The sequence below is a fragment of the Phocoena phocoena genome, chromosome 10 (genome assembly GCF_963924675.1).
Source record: "Phocoena phocoena chromosome 10, mPhoPho1.1, whole genome shotgun sequence".
Classification (NCBI taxonomy): domain Eukaryota; kingdom Metazoa; phylum Chordata; class Mammalia; order Artiodactyla; family Phocoenidae; genus Phocoena; species Phocoena phocoena.
Window position 1 is genome coordinate 69,273,410 of NC_089228.1, and position 20,007 is coordinate 69,293,416.

Here is a 20,007-nt window from a genome sequence, read left to right on the forward strand (position 1 = left end):
CAGCTTAAGATGGCAAACCCAAAAGGTAAACAGGTATTTTAGAAAGAGAGCCTGTAAAATAACCCCTCTTTAAATGTTTCTTAATTCTAGATACTAATACAGAGTACAGTATATTTAAAGAGTGTATTTCTTAATAGAATGTTAATTCTGTTGAGATGGGTGATTTAAATTGAATTCAAGGGTGATTTCTCCCAGCAACAAATTTTTAATTTTTAAATTAAGAATTTTTTTAAGAAGGATCTTCCTAAGAAGATTTGGTTGCATAGCATAAACCAAATGCCAAGTATTAACTGTTATATTTTTGTTTTATCTTTTATCTATAGAACAGAGAAAACATGTTGTTTTTGGAAGTGAAACAGAAGAGGGTGTAAGTGCTGATTATGAGACTAATATTGTGCCTGAGGTTGATGTTAATCATAAAGAAGATGAATTTAAAAAGGTATTTATTGTAAAGCAACCTTATGCAATTTCACAGAATTATGACTCATAGGATTGTAGATAACCCCAAATGGTGGGGTTTTTTTTTTCCAGGCAGTTCTGCAAGCAGTCTGTGTGGATTTATAACAAAATCCAGAAAATATAATTTTCAATTCTATACTGTAGCATCTGACAAGATACAGCAATCCTTACAGTTTTCCCCAGCACTGTCAACTTTTAATGCTATTCTATCAATTACAGTTTATATAGTTATCTCCCCTGACACAACACACTGACTGTGTTTTCTTATGTAGTAAATGTCACATCTGGGATTGTAGTGCCGATCCATTTGACTCAAAGTGGAGAACTTTGTTCTCAGTTATTGTTTTTAATAGAATTACCTGTATTGCAAGACCGGGTTTTGATTCTCTTGGGGTCCAAGGATCTGCATTTTTTATTAACACTGTGGATTCTCCCGCAGGAGAAACCCCAGGTGGGCAGATTCTCACATTATGCTGAGCTGTGTTGAGAATGAAAGTTGAGGAGGAGACATGGGGATTCTTCATCCTTCTTAGGCCTTCTGGTCGTGCGTCAACTCTAAATGCCACTCCCACATTTGTACTAATTCCTGCTTTCTCCTGCTCCCGTCAGTTTTCTTTTAATCCTCTGTACTCATCTTTTTTTTTTTTTAATTTTTTTTAATTTTTAATTTATTTTTGGCTGTGTTGGTCTGAGTTTCTGTGTGAGGGCTTTCTCCAGTTGCAGCAAGCGGGGGCCACTCTTCATCGCGGTGCACGGTCCTCTCACTATCGCAGCCTCTCGTTGCGGAGCACAGGCTCCAGACGCGCAGGCTCAGTAGTTGTGGCTCACGGGCCCAGTTGCTCCGCGGCATGTGGGATCCTCCCAGACCAGGGCTCGAACCCGTGTCCCCTGCATCGGCAGGCAGACTCTCAACCACTGCGCCACCAGGGAAGCCCCGTACTCATCTTTTCATTCTTTCTCGTTTTACATTCTTTTACACTCTCTAACCCCTACCCTAACACAGTCTTGGAAATAAACAGCACACGTTTGTTTCACTTTCACCTTCTGACTCAAGGATGCTATCACTACTTGATCGGGAAACACTTTCCCGCTGAGTCTAGATTTTAGCTGTAGATTGCTTCTCAATACCATGCACCAGGCAGCCACTATCAGTTGGTGGGGGTCAGAAGGAGAGTTCTTCGCTTCCAACTGCATTCCCTTTGACACTGGCTGGGGTCCTTAGAGCAAGACTGAGTACCATCAGAGCCTCTCAAAATGGGAGATCACTTAGAGCTGCATCAGTGCAGACATCTCCTAAACAGCCTCTGCCTCTCAAATCCATCTTCCACATCGCTTCCACAGTGGTCTAACGTAAACATCTGATTATGTCATGCCTGCACTTTAGCCTGGTAGTTGACCAATCCAATCATATTCCTCTTTGTTCACACCTGATAGGCCTCCCTTCTGACTCCACTCAACCTGACTGGCCCACCCAGACTCAGAGGGTCAGAGTGTAGGGTGGAGAGGAACAGTGTGGCCAGAGCCTGGCTCCGGATGTGTGAATCACTGTGCAAGCAAGACGTAGTGCCCAGATTCCTGCCCAGGCTCAATATTTATTCTGTGCTCTGACCAATAAATGTGGCTACTTCTTCTCTGGTGGGAAAGAAGGGCTTGCAGAGAGGGACAAACCATGGTGCCAGGACAGTGGAAGTTTCATCCTATGTATTTTGGTATCATACATTTTAAAATATGTTTATCCACCAAGCTGAGATTTTTGAGGTTGGAGACTACATACATATCCTCTTGTGCCCATACCTCTAAGCATTGAAAAGTGCACCACACTTAAGTGCTTCAGTTTTGTTGAGTGAATTATTGAATATTGAGCAAACCAGGATTATTTTCAATTAGCTGTTTTTGAATTTTGGCTTTTGAGTAATGCCTTATAATTTGCTAGAGTGTTTATGAAAGCACACCTTTCACGTATTCTTACTTGTTTAAAAAAGCAAGTAATTTAGGATTGAATTTATTTCTACAATATAATTGAAATTGTATAGTTTATTATTTTTCATCTTTCGCATGTCACTTCTAATATTGTATTATTGCTTTGGAGGTGTTAGAGTTTTTATTTTTTGTACCAAATTTAATATGATTTCTCATTACAGGAATGTAAAGAGGTCTACGCTTTTTTCTCTCATCAATTACTAGACAGTCTTCAAAAAGCTACACGGTTATCTTTGGACACAATGAAAAGAAGAATATTTGTTGCCAGGCAAGTTGAAAATATGCTAAATATGTCTGGTAATACTATCACAACATAACACTAAAGCACTTTTTATTTTTATTAATTAATTTTAATAATTATAAAATTTAAAACACGGCATTTATGAAAAGACTGTGTGAAAACAAGCGTGTAATACTGCAAGAACAGTGATAAATGAACAGCCATGTTCCTAGCACCCAGGCCAAGACAAAGAACACTGAACACTACCAGTACCCTTACTGGTCCTTCCTCTGCTCACCTAAAGGTAACCACTATCCTGAACTTGATGTTTACCATTATCTTGGTTTGCCTGACAGTTTACCCCATGTTTGTATCATTTAATTTGCCTGTATTTGAACTGTGTTCAGTATTGTTTCTGAGATGCATCTATGCTGATATACTTTATTTTCACTTCTGTATAGCTCGAGTATACACAATCTGTTTTATCACTTCTACTGGTGGTGGTTGTTTGGGTTGTTTCCAGTTTGGGCTATTGTGAACATTCTTGTGCCTGTCTCCTGATGCACCTGCTAAGAGTGGAATGGCTGGGTCCTGGGCTGTGTGCATGCCTCAACTTACCAGGCAGTGCCTAGCATGAGAGTGCCTATGGATCCTCATCCTTGCACACAGTTGGTGTCATTCAATTAAAAAATTGTTGCCAGCATATAGGGTGTGAAATGGTGTCTCACTGGGATTTAAATCATTTAAATCATTTTTCCTGGTTACTGATGAGGTTAAACATATTTTCATGTTTATGAGCTATTTGTGCTTTCTCTTTTTAAAAATTTGCCTTCCCTTCCCTTCCCTTCCTTCCCTTCCCTTTCTTTCCCCCTCTCTTCCTCCCTCCCTCCCTCCTCTTTCCCTCCCTTGTTTCTTCCTTCCTTCTGCCTGTTTTTCTATTGGATTGGATTTATTCATGGGTGGTCTCAATATATTATTTTGTTGATGATACTTCTAAACTTCTATTTATGATATTCTTTGCTGAGTTTAAAAATATTCAAATCTATCAGTCTTTTCCTTAGTAGTTTATGATTTTTATGTCTTTTAAAAGAAATCTTTCTGTACTTCATAATATCTTCTAAAAGTTTTAAAGTTTTATCTTTTGCAGTTAGGGGTTTAATCCACATGGTATTTATTTTGTGTTTAGTGTGAGGTAGGAGACCAGTATATATTTTTCCATATGGTTAATTAGTTAAAAGAAAATTAATTTTTCTTTTGGAATGGTTATTTAAATTACACTGAATCTATAGGTAAATTTGGAGAGAATTAGCATCCTTACAATATTGAGTCTTCCATTCAGAGTCATGGATTACCTCTCCATTTATTTGTCTTTTTTATTATTTCTCAATAAAGTTTCTTAATTCCCTGTGTAAAAGTCTTGTACATTTTTGTTAGGTTTATTCCTTGGTTATTCATTGCTGAATTTTAATTTAATTGCACTATTAAAATCTCCCAATGTGATAGTGAAGTTGTCAAAATTTCCTTCTGTTTCAGTTGTTGTTTTATATCTTTTGAGGCTATGTTGTTAGGTGCACGCGATGTCATATAGTTAAGTCTGCCTAGAGCACTGTTTATTTTATTTGATGAGCCTCTTTATCCATATTAATCTTGATTTCTCAAATTCTTTTTAGTCTGTCATTAATTTTACTTTCCCAGATTTTTTGGTATACCTTTTCTATCCCTTCATTTGATTTTTTCTGTGAAGCTTTTTTGTTTTACCTTTTAAAAGCATAATATACCTGATATATTTTAATATTGACACAGAGTTGATTTACAACGTTGTACCAGTCTCTGCTGTACAGCAGAGTGACTCAGTCATACACACATATAGAGACACATTCTTCTTTTGTGTTCTTTTCTATTATGGTTTATCACGGGATGTTGAGCATAGTTCTCTGGGCTGTGCATTAGGACCTGTTGTTTATCCATTCTAAATGCAGTAGTGTGCATCTACCAGCCCCAAACTCCCAGCCCATCCCTTCCCCTCCCTCCCTTGCCCTTGGCAACCACAAGTCCGTTCTCTATGTCTATGAGTCTTATACCTGATATTTTTGTTTAATCTGATTATTTCTGCCTTTTAAAGAGTTTAATCTGCTTACATTTTTGTGATTTTTTTTAATATAGTTACACTTAATTTATGACATTTTATTTTGTGGTTTCTTACTACCCTTTGTCTTCAGTTCATTTATTATCTGTTATCTTTGGAATGGATAACTTTCCCCTTTTATTCTCTTTCCTATACTTAAGTTCTCTCAGTAGTTACCTTCAAATTTAGAATGCATATATTTGGCTATATTTTTTAAAAAGTACTGTGTATAGTTTTTTCAGTTTTCTCATTTCTAACTACAAGGGCCTCGGCATGAAGTCTATCTACTTTCTCATTCTTTTATTTATTTATTTATTTTAACGTCTTTATTGGAGTATAATTGCTTTACAATGTTGTGTTACTTTCTGCTGTATCACAAAGTGAATCAGTTATATATATACATATATCCCCATATCCCCTCCCTCTTGCGTCTCCCTCCTACCCTCCCTATCCCACCCTTCTAGGTGGTCACAAAGCACTGAGCTGATCTCCCTGTGCTGTGCAGCTGCTTTCCACTAGCTATCTATTTTACATTTGGTAGTGTATATATGTCAATGCTATTCTCACTTCATCCCAGCTTACTCTTCCCCCTTCCTGTGTCCTCGAGTCCGTTCTCTATCTCTGCGTCTTTATTCCTGTCCTGCCCCTAGGTTCATCAGAAGTTTTTTTTTTTTAGATTCCATATATACGTGTTAGCATATGGTATTTGTTTTTCTCTTTCTGACTTGCTTCACTCTGTATGACAGACTCTAGGTCCATCCACCTCACTACAAATAACTCAAGTTCGTTTCTTTTTATGGCTGAGTAATATTCCATTGTATATATGTGCCACATCTTCTTTATCCATTCATCTGTTGATGGACACTTAGGTTGCATCCATGTCTTGGCTATTGTAAACAGTACTGCAATGAACATTGTGGTACATGCCTCTTTTTGAATTGGGGTTTTCTCAGTGTATATGCCCAGTAGTGGGATTGCTGGGTCATATGGTAGTTCTATTTTTAGTTTTTTAAGCAACCTCCATACTGTTCTTAGTGGCTGTATCAATTTACATTCCCACCAACAGTGCAAGAGGGTTCCCTTTTCTCCACACCCTCTCCAGCATTTATTGTTTGTAGATTTCTTTTTTTTTTTTTCGGTACGCGGGCCTCTCACTGTTGTAGATTTTTTGATGATGGCCATTCTGACCGGTGTGAGGTGATACCTCATTGTAGTTTTGATTTGCATTTCTCTAATGATTAATGATGTTGAGCATCCTTTCATGTGTTTGTTGGCAATCTGTATATCTTCTTTGGAGAAATGTCTATTTAGGTCTTCTGCCCATTGGGTTGTTTGTTTTCTTGATATTGGGCTGTATGAGCTGCTTGTATGTTTTGGAGATTAATCCTTTGTCAGTTGCTTCATTAGCAAATATTTTCTCCCATTCTGAGGGTTGTCTTTTTGTCTTGTTTATGGTTTCCTTTGCTTTATGGTTTCCTTTCCTTTGTAAGTTTCATTAGGTCCCATTTGCTTTTTTTTTTATTATTATTTCCATTTCTCTAGCAGATGGGTCAAAAAGGATCTTGCTGTGATTTATGTCAAAGAGTGTTCTTCCTATGTTTTCCTCTTAAGAGCTTTATAGTGTCGGCCCTTACATTTAGGTCTTTAATCCATTTTGAGTTTATTGTTGTGTATGGTGTTAGGAAGTGTTCTAATTTTATTCTTTTACATGTAGCTGTCCAGTTTCCCAGCACCACTTATTGAAGAGGCTGTCTTCTTCACTGTATATTCTTGCCTCCTTTATCAAAGATAAGGTGACCATATGTGTGTGGGTTTATCTCTGGGCTATTTATCCTGTTCCATTGATCTATATTTGTGTTTTTGTGCCAGTACCATACTGTCTTGATTACTGTGGCTTTGTAGTATAGTCTGAAGTCAGGGAGCCTGATTCCTCCAGCTCCGTTTTTCATTCTCAAGATTAATGTGCCATTTAAAGCTGGTGGTTCCTTATTTATTTTCATTTTGGATGATCTGTCCTTTGCTGAAAGTGGGGTGTTAAAGTCCCCTACTATGATTGTGTTACTGTCGATTTCCCCTTTTATGGCTCTTAGCATTTGCCTTATGTATTGAGGTGCTCCTATGTTGGGTGCATAAATATTTACAATTGTTATATCTTCTTCTTGGATCGATCCCTTGATCATTATGTAGTGTCCTTCTTTGTCTCTTGTAATAGTCTTTAAAGTCTATTTTGTCTGTTATGAGAATTGCTACTCCATCTTTCTTTTGATTTCCATTTGCATGAAATATCTTTTTCCATCTCTTCACTTTCAGTCAGTGTGTGTCCCTAGGTCTGAAGTGGGTCTCTTGTAGACAGCATATATATGGGTCTTGTTTTTGTATCCATTCAGCCAGTCTGTGTCTTTTGATTGGAGCATTTAATCCATTTACCTGTAAGGTAATTATCGATATGCATGTTCCTATTCCCATTTTCTTAATTGTTTTGGGTTTGTTATTGTAGGTCTTTTCCTTCTCTTGTGTTTCCTGCCTAGAGAAGTTCCTTTAGTATTTGTTGTAAAGCTGGTTTTGTGGTGCTGAATTCTCTCAGCTTTTGCTTGTCTGTAAAGGTTTTAATTTCTCCATCAAATCTGAATGAGATCCCTGCTGAGTAGAGTAATCTTGGTTGTAGGTTTTTCTCCTTCATCACTTTAAATTATGTCCAACCACTCCTTCTGGCTTGCACAGTTTCTGCTGAAAGATCAGCTGTTAACCTTATGGGGGGATTCCCTTGTGTGTTATTTGTTGTTTTTCCACTGCTGCTTTTAATATTGTTTCTTTGTATTTAATTTTTGATAGTTTGATTAATATGTGTCTCGGTGTGTTTCCCCTTGGATTTATCCTGTATGGGACTCTCTGCACTTCCTGGACTTGATTGACTATTTCCTTTCCCATGCTAGGGAAATTTTCAACTGTAATCTCTTCAAATATTTCCTCAGACCCTTTCTTTTTCTCCTCTTCTTCTGGGACCCCATAATTCGAATGATCATGTGTTTAATGTTGTCCCAGTGGTCTTTGAGACTGTCCTGAGTTCTTTTCATTCTTGTTTCTTTATTCTGCTCTGCAGTAGCTATTTCCACTATTTTATCTTCCAGGTCCCTTATCCATTCTTCTGCCTCAGTTATTCTGCTGTTGATTCCTTCTAGAGAATTTTTAATTTCATTTATTGTGTTGTTCATCATTGTTTCTTTGCTCTTTAGTTCTTCTAGGTCCTTGTTAAACATTTCTTGTATTTTCTCCATTCTATTTCCAAGATTTTGGTTCATCTTTACTATCATTACTCTGAATTCTTTTTCAGGTAGACTGCCTGTTTCCTCTTCATTTGTTTGGTCTGGTGGGTTTTTACCTTGCTCCTTCATCTGATGCATATTTCTCTGTCTTCTCATTTTGTTTAACTTACTGTGTTTGGGGTCTTCTTTTTGCAGGCTGCAGGTTCATAGTTCCCGTTGTTTTTGGTGTCTGCCCCCAGTGGGTAAGGTTGGTTCAGTGGCTTGTGTAGGCTTCCTGGTGGAGGGGACTGGTGCCTGTATTCTGGTGGCTGTGCCTGGATCTTGTCTTTCTGGAGGGCAGGGCCACGTCCGGTGGTGTGTTTTGGGGTGACTGTGAACTTAGCATGATTTTAGGCAGCCTCTTTGCGAATGGGTATGGTTTTGTTCCTGTCTTGCTAGTTGTTTGGCATGGGGTGTCCAACACTGGAGCTTGCTGGCTGTTGGCTGGAGCTGGTTTTTAGCGTTGAGACAGAGATCTCTGGGAGAGCTCTCGCCAATTGATATTACATGGGACTGGTAGGTCTCTGGTGCTCTCATGTCCTGCACTTGGCTCTCCCACCTCAGAAGCTCAGGCCTGCCACCAGGCCTGAGCACCAAGACCCTCTCAGCCACATGGCTCAGAAGAAAAGGGAGAAAGAAAAGAAAGAAAAAAACATAATAAATAAAAAAATAATTAGAATAAGAAAAATTTTAAAGTAATAATAATAAAAAAGAAGAGAGCAAAGAAACAATAAACAAATCCACCAATGATAACAGCACTAAAAACTATTCTAAGATAAACATAAAAGTCAGAAAGAAATCAGTCACAGACAGCAAACCCCAAGTCTACAGTTGCTCCCAAAGTCCACTGCCTCAATTTTGTGATGATTTGTTGTCTGTTCAGGTATTCCAGAGACACAGGGTACATCACATTGATTGTGGGGATTTAATCCGCTGCTCCTGAGTCTGCTGGGAGAGATTTCCCTTTCTCTTCTTTGTTCTCAGAGCTCCCGGGGTTCAGCTTTGGTTTTGGCCCCGCCTCTGCGTGTAGGTCGCCCTCTGGCATCTGTTCCCACCCAGACAGGACGGGGTTAAAGTAGCAGCTGATTAGGGGGCTCTGGCTCACGCAGGCTGGGGAGAAGGAGGGGTATGGTAATTATAATGGGAATGTGGCTTGAGCTTGTGGAGGCAGAGGGCAGCACGATGCTGCAGCAGCCTGAGGCATCATGTGTTCTCCTGAGGAAGTTGTCCCTGGATCAAGGGACCCTGGCAATGGCGGGCTGTGCAGGCTTCTGTGGAGTGGAGGGGTGTGTGGGTAGTGACCTGTGCTTGCACATAGGATTCTTGGTGGCTGCAGCAGCAGTGTTAGCGTTTCATGCTTGTCTCTGGGGTCTGCGCTGATAGCCGCGGCTTTAGCCTGTCTCTGGAGCTCGTTTAGGTGGTGCTCTGAATCCCCTTTCCTTGTGCACCCTGAAACAATGGTCTCTTGCGTCTTAGGCAGTTCCAGACTTTTTCCCGGACTGCCTCCCGGCTAGCTGTGGCGCACTAGCCCCCTTCAGGCTGTGTTCATACAGCCAACCCCAGTCCTCTCCCTGGGGTCTGACCTCCGAAGCCCGAGCCTCAGCTCCGAGCCCCCATTCGCCCTGGCGGGTGAGCAGACAAGCCTCTTGGGCTGGTGAGTGCTGGTTGGCACCAATCCTCTGTGCGGGAATCTCTCCACTTTGCCCTCTGCACCCCTGTTGCTACGCTCTCCTCCGTGGCTCTGAAGCTTCCCCCCTGCCAGCCCCCGTCTCTGCCAGTGAAGGAGCTTCCTAGTGTGTGGAAACTTTTCCCCCTTCACAGCTCTCTCCCAGTGGTGCAGGTCCTGTCCCTATTCTTTTGTCTCTGTTTTTCCTTTTTTTTTTGCCCTTCCCAGGTACGTAGGGAGTTTCTTGCCTTTTGGGAAGTCTGAGGTCTTCTATCAGCATTCTGTAGGTGTTCTGTAGGAGTTGTTCCACAGGTAGATGTATTTGTGGGGAGGAAGGTAAATCTCCACGACTTACTCCTCCACCATCTTGAAGGTCTCCCCATCATTGTTGTTTGCTGTTTTACTTTTTACCTTTTTTTGAGCACTCAAAAATAATTTATTTACTGGTATATTTTATTAAAGTCTCCAGGTTCTTGTGTATTTATTTTATACCCCTGGTTTCTCAGGGAGTGTGAGGTGTAAATTCTGTTATTCTTCATTTTAAGTCTGAAATGATTTGTCTGGATAAAAAACTTTTGTTTGTCTCTCAGCACTTTCAGAGTATTTCTTCAGTGTTTTCCTGACCTGTATTCTTGTTGATGAGAAGTCTGCAGTGAGTCTAACTAAAAATTGTATTTTATCCTTGATGTTCTGTAGCTTCCTTTCCTGGTGTAGATTTGTCTTTATTTAATCATGCTTTGTTCTCAGAGTACACTTTCTATTTGAGGGCTTATAGGGTTCCTTAATCCTGGAAAATCGTCAGCAATTTCCTTTTTCAGTTATTGCTTCTGAGACATCCTCTTGTTATGGAACTCCTGTAGTTGAATGTTGAGTAAGTTGATCACGTAATTGTTCCATCTAGGACACTCTTTTGAGTGAAGAAGCACAGATGAAGTGTTAGGATGGACTTAAACCAGAACTGTCCTGGGCACCATGGACACGTGACCGTCTCAGACGTTGCAGCATCTCAGTCTCTCTTTCCTGTCTCCTAACTAGTCTGTCATATATTTTTGTCTTCTTGCCTTTCTGGGTTATGTTATGGGCAAGTATCTCTGTATCTAGCCTAAAGGCGATCTCATCTACTGCATCTTAAATATTTCAGTTAGTACTTTTTTCCTTATCCTCCAGATACTGTATCATTCCTGCCTTTTTAGTTTAGCAATTTATTATTTTTTGGAAGATTGCTTTCATTTATCTCTTTGAACATTCTCAATATATTTATTTTAGAGTTTGTCATACTTCTATACATTGAACTCTGTCTGGAGTGAGTTTTTGTTTCAATTATTGATATCTTTAGTCCTCTTTCTTACTGTTAGACTTATGCATGCATATTGGGATTTTAGTTCGTAGACTCTCCTTGAGTGAGAAGATTTTTTTGTTTTTGTGTGTTTCTCTCTCCTTCCCTCCCTATCTAGGAGTTTTACTTTTGCCTCCACATGACTCTTGGTACCTTAAGTGCAGAACTGGGTCCTATTTGTTCACAGTTACATATCCCCTGAAGAGATGCTGGGAAATGGCAGGTTTAAGCAGGGAGCACAGAAGTGAGCCGGCTTAGTGGCTTTTTGGGCATGCTGTGGACTTGCTTCTTTCACCCCAGGCCCGCATCTTTTGGAAAAGCTGCAGCTGCAGGCAGTAGGTTGACAAACTTTATCTTGTTGTTGTTTTGTCTCTCTTTACAAGTAGGGGAACATCACTTCAATGTCTGGCTTCGGGTAGCAAGCCTGGATGAGTCCCCTCTAACACGGACTACTTCAGTCCCTCAGAGTCCACAGGGGCCAACCTCCCACTCTCACTGCCTATTTCCTGACCAGAGCCCTGGCCAGACTGTTGTGTGTTTCTGATGCGTTTCCTGATTTGTGGAGATCCTAATCTTGTGTTCGAGCATTCTCAAGTCCTTCAGAGTCTATCCGTGATTGTGATGTGTTTGGCACAAAGAGGCATTTTTGAAGTCTGAACTCACTATGCCATGTTAATTTACAACAGTACTGATGTGAGTTTTGAAGAGGTATACATGAGTATAATATTGCCAAATCCCCCCTTGTCTAAAACGTCTTTCTCTTACCCTCACCCATGAAGGCTAGTAGGTCAACTTGGATCACAACACTTTCTCTCACACTCCACAAATACTATTTCACTGGCTTCTTCTTTTTTTTTTTTTTTTAATGCTTCCTTTTGCATTTTTATTTGTGGCACTTTGCTTGCCAACCTTCATCTGGGCAAGCCCTGCACACTCCATCCACATAAACAGCAGAGATCTCTTTTAGTAATGAAGGATATTATTACTATATCTTGCCTCAACTGAAATGCAAACCCAATTTGATTTTTTCCTCAGGTGGGATGCAGACAGAGAACATCCAGATAAAAGGTGTTATCATTCACGAGTCAAGACAGAACCATTATTTTGTAGCTAAATGCCACTCACAAAGCACAATCACTGGCTTCTTTTGTTTCCATTTTCAGAGGCGGGTTTTGCTGCTAATCTGATTTTCTTTTCTAAGTAACAAACTGTTTCTTGCTGTTTACAGGATTTCCTCCTTTATTCTGGAAATTAACAAATTATGTGTTTAGCTGTGAGTCATTTTTCCCCCATTAATCCTATCAGGCACACAGAGAATCATTTCAAGGTGAAAAAACAAGTCTATTCTTAAGATTTGAGAAGGGCTATGCTTAAATTTATTTTATGTAGGGTTCCCACGTTGGATCTAGGTAGTAGAGCGTCTCTGAGCTGAGTGACCCACTGTTAAGTTACTTAAACTCTCTGTGTCTTGGTTTCCTCATCTACAAAATGGAAATAATAATCATGGGATCCACATCAAGAGTTAACATGAGCATGAAAGGTGTTGATTCATGGAAAGTGCTTGGAAAAGCACCTGTCATACACTAAGCATTCGATAAACATTACTTATCTTTTCTTTATTATTTCACTTACCTTTTCCTTAAGTAATTTCTTTCTCTTGTATTTTGCATCCGAAAGCTTGGAGCATTCCTTAAGCTAATCCTCTAGTTTGTCAAATAAGTCACCAAAGGATCAGCTGCGCTGTTCACCGCTTCTGTTAGTTCAGCTGTTTGATTATACTTTATGAAACTCTTGTTCTCAGGTTGTACCCTTTCAAACATAGTCTACACTTGTTTTATTGCTGCATCTTGATTCACAGTGAGACTATGAATTAGAGGTGTTTTCTGTTGTTTCTTTGCTTGCTTGCTTTTAGTTCAAAGAGTTCCTTGCAATAATATGTTTATCTGGGAACCATTGACCCTGAATACTAAAGTTGGGTCTCCACTGTGAATGTGGAGGCTTTAATGTTTCTTGTGATTTTTTTCTCCCCCAGTCTGCTTGTAGTTATGAATGGAGGTGTAGTTTTCAGTAATGATAACATTTCTTGCTATGGAAAGTTTACATTTATTATAATTTTGTCTGGGATGGGGACAGAGATCAGGCAGAGGGAGATAACCAAAGTAATTTGCAGTGCTGATATGTGTCATTCATTAATTGCACTCATGTGTCTGTCTGTGTGTCTGTACTTCTGTCTGAGCATAACTGATATTGTTTAAAAAGGCAGTTTTTGGAAGGTTTAATCTTGTACACACAAAAAAATAAAGTATATGAAGGCATATGCTTTTTGTTGGTGATTTTCAGCATCTGTTCTGGGGCTGGGAAAAGGAGTGCTTTTGGTAAACATTATTAGGTGGTACTTTACTGAGAGAAAGCAACGTTAAAATACTAGAAAATGGGTAGGAGACTAGTTTTTCACTTCAAAGAATAGTAAATCATTCAGTGCTCTTAATTTATGAACTAACTCATGAAATTTGTGGTTCCATTGTAAATAACATTCTCTTCATTAATTCAGTATTTTGAAAATTGTCTTTATTTTTTTAGGATTGAAACTTGTAGCATAGCCAAGCTCTTTATGAAATTTTAGGTTAAGGTTTATAAGCTAAATGTCCATCTTATTACAGCCCTTATGGACGAAAGCGGTCAGAAGATGTTATTTCCTTTCTAAAATCTGAAGTACATCTTGTGATTCCTAATGTGGTAAGTATTATTAAATATTCAAGTTAAGACAGTGGTATTTTGGTAATGTATTTAAGAAGTATAGCATTAGAACTGAACTTTTATTTAATCTCTTGGTCCTCTGTGCTTTTTGACTTCACCTCCGTATTTAACAAAAATCAAAGTGTATCATTTATATCTGTTGTAACAATTACTTCTGCAGAGCTCATGGTGTATTAAAGGTTGGTGTAAGAGTTAAGTGTCTGTTGGGCCATCAGTTAGCAAGTACCCTACAAACGATCTTGGTTTTTCTTACTTCAGACATTAAATTATCTAAATAAGGCCATCTCAGAAGTCCAAATCCCTATACTGAACACCCAACTGTAAGACAACCCATGGCAGAATAGAAACAAAGAAAGAAAGAGAGAGCCTGTGCCCTGAGTTCATGGGTCCCTTGTGCCTTCTTAGGGCACTTTCCTCTACCACCCCTCTGGCTGCTTATTTGCATCTGGAACACCAAGCCATACAGGATGACTGAGGTGCATTCTGTGACAAGCCAAGGGTTAAGGCCAGGCAGGAACAATCTATGGCTCACCTGACACCACATCTACACAGTCTGGCCTCCTGGAGGACAGCTTCTTTGCTTATTTGGTGCATTTCAAAGAACTGAGGTCAAAATCTTGGCAGTACAGTTTCTTCCGTTACTCTGCTTCATGGACATCCAGCACCTGCCCACAGTATTTGGCTGCAGCCAGCCACCCTCACAGGGAAAGGATGACAAGTACTATGTTTGACCTTTCTGCCTGCAGGAATTGGTAGAATAGGAAAGCTTGAAGATCGGTAAAGTCTGCAGCCTACCTTCCTCTACCATCCCTCTCCTCGAAGCAGCCTTCCACTGGGCCAGCGGAGGCTGTCCCTGCTCAGTGGGGAACAGGTGTGGTGAGAATCAGAGGCATGGATTTGTATGTGTTGGCAGCACCAGGAACTTATTTCTTCTTTCCACAGGTAATGGTTCCTAGTTTGGATGACATTCAACAAGCCATTAACCGTATGATCCAGTTAACCCTGGAGGTCAGCAGAGGAGTGGTTCACTGGGGGCAACAGCAGACCCGTCACATCAAGACCGTCATTAGCAGCCCCTCCCATACCACTACTGACGGGACCCATCCGAGCACAGGAAAGCAGTTGAAGAAGGAAGACAGTAAGAATGTTAAAACAAATCTCAGATGAATAGAGTCTTAGAACTATAACAGTTAGTAAATGGTCTTTCTGATTCTTCCTGGGTATGACAGCCTATAGATATTTTTACACTCATATTTATATGTGTATTGGTTAAATTTTACATTAAAAAAAAACTAGTGTTCTCCATCTTCCATCTTAAACATAGCATGCAGACATTTCAGATTTTGATCATGGGTGAACAAGTATATTTATCACTGTTCTACTACCGTAGTCTCAGATTCAAAGTTAAAAATGAAAATAAACCTTAGAACTAATTCTATTTTCAGCATTGTATTTGATCTGATAAACTTAGTTTGCTAGAACATAGCGCTTAGAAAATCTGGGTCATGTGTTCTTTGTACATTGAAATATATATAAACTGTTCCTTTAAATAATTATTAGTGTGATATGACACTGACCCAAAATTGCATAGACATTTTTGTATACTTTCTTGTATAGAAAGCCAAATTCTTTTTTTCTTTTTTGCTGTTCTGCCACATTAACATTTTTATTTCTTTATTTTTGACAAAAGTTATACATATACATGATGTTCTGATATATGTATACCTTTGTGACGTGGTTACCACAAAGTAAATAACATATTCATCACCTCCCATAGTTAACCATTTTTTGTGTGTGTGGTGAGAACACTTGAGATCTACTCTCTTAGCAAATTTCAAGTATACATTATTGTTAACTATAATCACCATACTACACATTATGTTTCCAGAATTTAGTCATCATATTAGTGAAAGTTTGTACCCTTTGATCAACATCTCCGCTTTTCTTCCACACCACCCCAAGTATCATTTATAGATACTTCAGCTAACTGTTGCCATGCAGGAATACCTGCAATCTGGAATTGTTCATGAAATCTCATGATTTTTTAATTGTTAACAACTGCTTTAAAAAAGTAAGGAACTGTTTGGGCCAAACAAAAGTATCCATATGGTTTCTGCTTGATGGAGAAAACTTGAGAGTTTCAGTCAAGGCTGTGACATGACTAGGTTTCAGCAAGAGATGTTTATCATGGTGGTTGTGTGATCTTTATAAACCAGATGCTGAGTTGAAGACAAGCATATGTTGTCTCATTTAATCCTCACAAGTATTTCCATGAAGATTAAATAATTGGCTTAAGGTCATTTGGGTAGTAAACGTAGTGGCTCTCCTTTAACCACAAGCCTGTTCTGTAGGGTAGCAATTTCAACTCTTCTGATCTTTCCTTGGAGGACGTTTCGTTTTGGGGGGAGTGGTTAATCGGTGTCTTTCAGTTCTCTCCTCTGAATAACAGTTTCCCCACTTTAAAGAAACCTAGACCTCAAAATCTGACACAGTAGTTTAATAAGAATAAGTGAAGCTAGCGAGAGAATAGCTGTTAATTACTTGGAACGGGATGGGGGGGTCTTTAAGAAAATAAAGTTTAAAAAGTCTATAAATGTTACAATTGATAGTATTTAAAGTTGAATATAGGAGTTATCTATAGGATAAAAATGTCTGTTTTCAGAATCTTTTGAAGAAATTATCCCCACACGGAAGCTGAAGAATTTTTATCCAGGTGTGGCAGAGCACAAAGATGTTTCCAAGCTGGTCCTCCTCCTTTCTTCCTCTGTGAATTCTCTCAGAAAGGTGGCTCATGAGGCCCTGCAGGACTTTGAAAATTACAAGACGCTCTGGACAGAGGACCGAGACGTGAAAGTGAAGGTATGTTTCTGCTACTTGTGATGCAGTTTGGTTTTTTTTTTAACACCTTTATTGGAGTATAACTGCACTACAATGTTGTGTTAGTTTCTGCTGTATAACAAAGTGAATCAGCTATATGTATACATATATCCCCATATCCCCTCCCTATTGCATCTCCCTCCCACCCTCCCTAATCCCACCCCTCTAGGTGGTCACAAAGCACCAAGCTGATCTCCCTGTGCTATGCGGCTGCTTCCCACTAGCTATCTATTTTACATTTGGTAGTGTATATATGTCCATGCCACTCTCTCACTTCGTCCCAGCTTACCCTTCCCCCTCCCCGTGTCCTCAAGTCTGCTCTATGTCTGTGTCTTTATTCCTGTCCTGCCCCTAGGTTCATCAGAAGTTTTTTTTTTTAGATTCCATATATATGTGTTAGCATATGGTATTTGTTTTTCTCTTTCTGACTTACTTCACTCTGTATTGTTTATCTCTAACTCCTGTGGGAGGACCAAGAAAACATCAGTGGTAATGATGAGAACTCAAGAACGGAGGCCGAGAACCTGTAAATGCCACACACCTAACACATCATGTCTTGCGTAATTCTCACACTGACACTGGGGCAGTTGATAATAATGAGGTTCAGGCAGATTTTATTTAATTTGGTTAAACAGCTGAGTACTAATTATGTTCCAGACATGCCCAGAGGTCGGGTATTCAAGGGTGTGTCCAGCTTACGTAGGCTCAGCTATATGTTTGGTTGGAGACTCAAGGAAACTTTAGAACTCTGAATAACCATTCAGAAATGTGAAATTCCCTCACATAGCTTCCTCTTTCAGTGCTAACTGTTCATCCCTTTCTCTACCGAGCCACTGGCCTGATAGCACATACAAGAGGAAAAATATATAAGCAGATGCAGTTTTCTAATTCAACTATTAGAGATTTACATTGTCAAAAAGCCGAAGAAAATGTTGATTCTTTCCTTGCTACAGGAGTTTTTGGCTAACAACCCCTCTCTGACCGAAATCAGATCCGAAATTCTACGCTATGCTACTTTTGAGCAGGAGATTGATGAGTTGAAGCCTATTATAGTTGTAGGAGCACTTGAATTGCATACAGGTATTTTATAAATATTATGTAAAGTGTCTGTATTTTCACATGAAATGTTACTTCATTTAGAAAGCAGTTATTAAGCTACCTTGGTACAATATTATAAATATTAAGTATTTCTGAACCACCAATATTGTTCATATATATGCTATATATATTATCATATATTATGTATATATAATATTACACCAAAGTGACGTAATGTACTTGATACTAAATTGGCACTCGAACAACTAAAACTACAGGGGGAACTACAGGTTATCGCGAGGAGGGGATTGTGTACATGGGATAAGAGTCAAAACAGTTTGAGGTCTCCTGAGAAGTTAGTCCAATTGAGGTTAGAGTATCAGAGGATTATGAGACAACCACTTAATGTCTGAAATCAAAAGCCCAAGCTGACCCTACTGCTAACTGTAGTGAGGGAGAGCTGTATTAGACAGGCACAGTGTTCTCAACAGTGTAGGCTGCTGGTCTCATATAGGGGTTACCTAGAGGAAATTGGGGAAATGAGTGAAGGCTTCTAATGGGATGGCCAGAAACAGAGCAAGGTTCACATTGGATAGTGCTAGAACTAATTTCCAAAATTCTTCTCCATAGACGTCAGTGTCCTTCTCATGAATGGCTTAATATACTCCACCAGGATAGGAATTAAGTCTTCAAAATCCGTACAGAACATTTAATTCAGACGAACTACAGACTAACTACATTTCAAGTGCTCAGTGTAGCTAGTGGCCATCAAATGGACAGTGCAGTTATAGATGCTCAGATTACACATGAAGTGAATTGTTTCAGAATGTCAGTTGTATTTCATTTTGACCTTTTCTTGTCTTCACCAGAGCCAATGAAATTGGCCTTATCAGTTGAGGCTAAGGCATGGAAGTTGCTACTCTGTCGGTATCTGAATGAAGAATACAAAAAGAAAATGTCAGACATGATAGCATTTATCAATGAATACTTGAAAAAGTTATCTAGACCTATTCGTGATTTAGATGATGTCAGGTTTGCAATGGAAGCCTTGTCTTGTATCCGTGATAATGAAATTCAAATGGACATGACTTTGGGACCAATTGAAGTAAGAAATGATTGCATTTTTCTTTCTTGAAATGGTATTTTTTTTTTTAAAAATAGAGAAACACTAAAAAGTTGATTTCTTCATCTGTTTTATGGCACAGTCTGCCTATTTTTCCTCTCTGATGTTGATGTCCTTAGAGGGACTGACAATTATCAACAGTGAACAATATACGAAGGAATATTAATATATTCATAATGCTGTACTGGTCTAGACACTGTTCATTTTTTTATGCTGGCACTTACATTTTACAGAAAAGAATGGTTGTATTCTCTCACTTCAGTCCTGACATGTTAGACAAGTTCCCCAAATATCTTTGGCTTTTCTTAGAAACCAGTTATGTGTCTCACCTATGACCAGCGGCATACCATGGACAGATGGTGGGAGTGGTCCAATTAGGCTCAATAGTAAATTGTTGGAATTTATATCAATAAGAGATGTTTTTAGGGGAGAGTACTGTTTTAGTTCCTATTGCTCCTATAACAAATTACCATAAACTTAATGGCTTAAAACAAATTGTTTTATAGTTGTAGAGGTCAGAAGTATGAAAATGGGTCTTATGGGGCTACAATCAACATGTCAGCAGGGGCTCTAGGGAAGAACCCTTTCCTTGCTTTGTCCAGCTTCTAGAGGCTGCTTGCATTCCTTGGTGGCTCCTGGCTCCCTTCCAGCAGTGCCATCACTCCTACCCCTGCTGCTGTCATCACATCTCTAACTCTGAATCTCCTGCCTCCCTCTTTCCCTTAAATGGACCTCTGTGATTACATTGGGCCCACATGGCTAATACAGGATAATCTCCCCATCTCAAATATTTTTACTAATCACATCTGCAAAGTCCCTTTTGCCACATAAGGTGACATATTCACAGATTCTGGAGATTAGGGTGTGGATAACATTGGGGAGGCTGTTATTCTGTCTCTCACAGGTACTTATGACTAATGTTTAGAATTTCTGGCTCATGGTGATAATAAAAATCAGACTCAGTTCATTTTATTACTGTTTTTTAAATTCTCTGTGGACGGTGCACTCCCTTATTGCCTGCAAACCTGGGGAATTGGCACTCCCCCTGCCTCCTTTTGGTACCCAGTGTTCACGACTGAGCATTGCTTTCTTGAACCCATTTAGAGTTTATACACTTTGGGAGC

At 39.3% G+C, this 20,007-nt stretch overlaps 1 protein-coding gene across 1 annotated transcript in view; it reads left to right on the forward strand.

The window, feature by feature from the left end:
- The window catches only part of DNAH8 (dynein axonemal heavy chain 8), a 322,160-nt gene that overhangs the window by 67,341 nt on the left and 234,812 nt on the right, over positions 1–20,007 (forward strand). Inside the window, exons 22-28 of the mRNA XM_065885438.1 lie at positions 324–439; positions 2,601–2,707; positions 13,749–13,824; positions 14,788–14,983; positions 16,508–16,704; positions 17,676–17,802; positions 18,630–18,865. Of these exons, the coding sequence (XP_065741510.1) occupies positions 324–439; positions 2,601–2,707; positions 13,749–13,824; positions 14,788–14,983; positions 16,508–16,704; positions 17,676–17,802; positions 18,630–18,865 (1,055 nt within the window). The remainder of the gene's footprint in view (positions 1–323; positions 440–2,600; positions 2,708–13,748; positions 13,825–14,787; positions 14,984–16,507; positions 16,705–17,675; positions 17,803–18,629; positions 18,866–20,007) is intronic.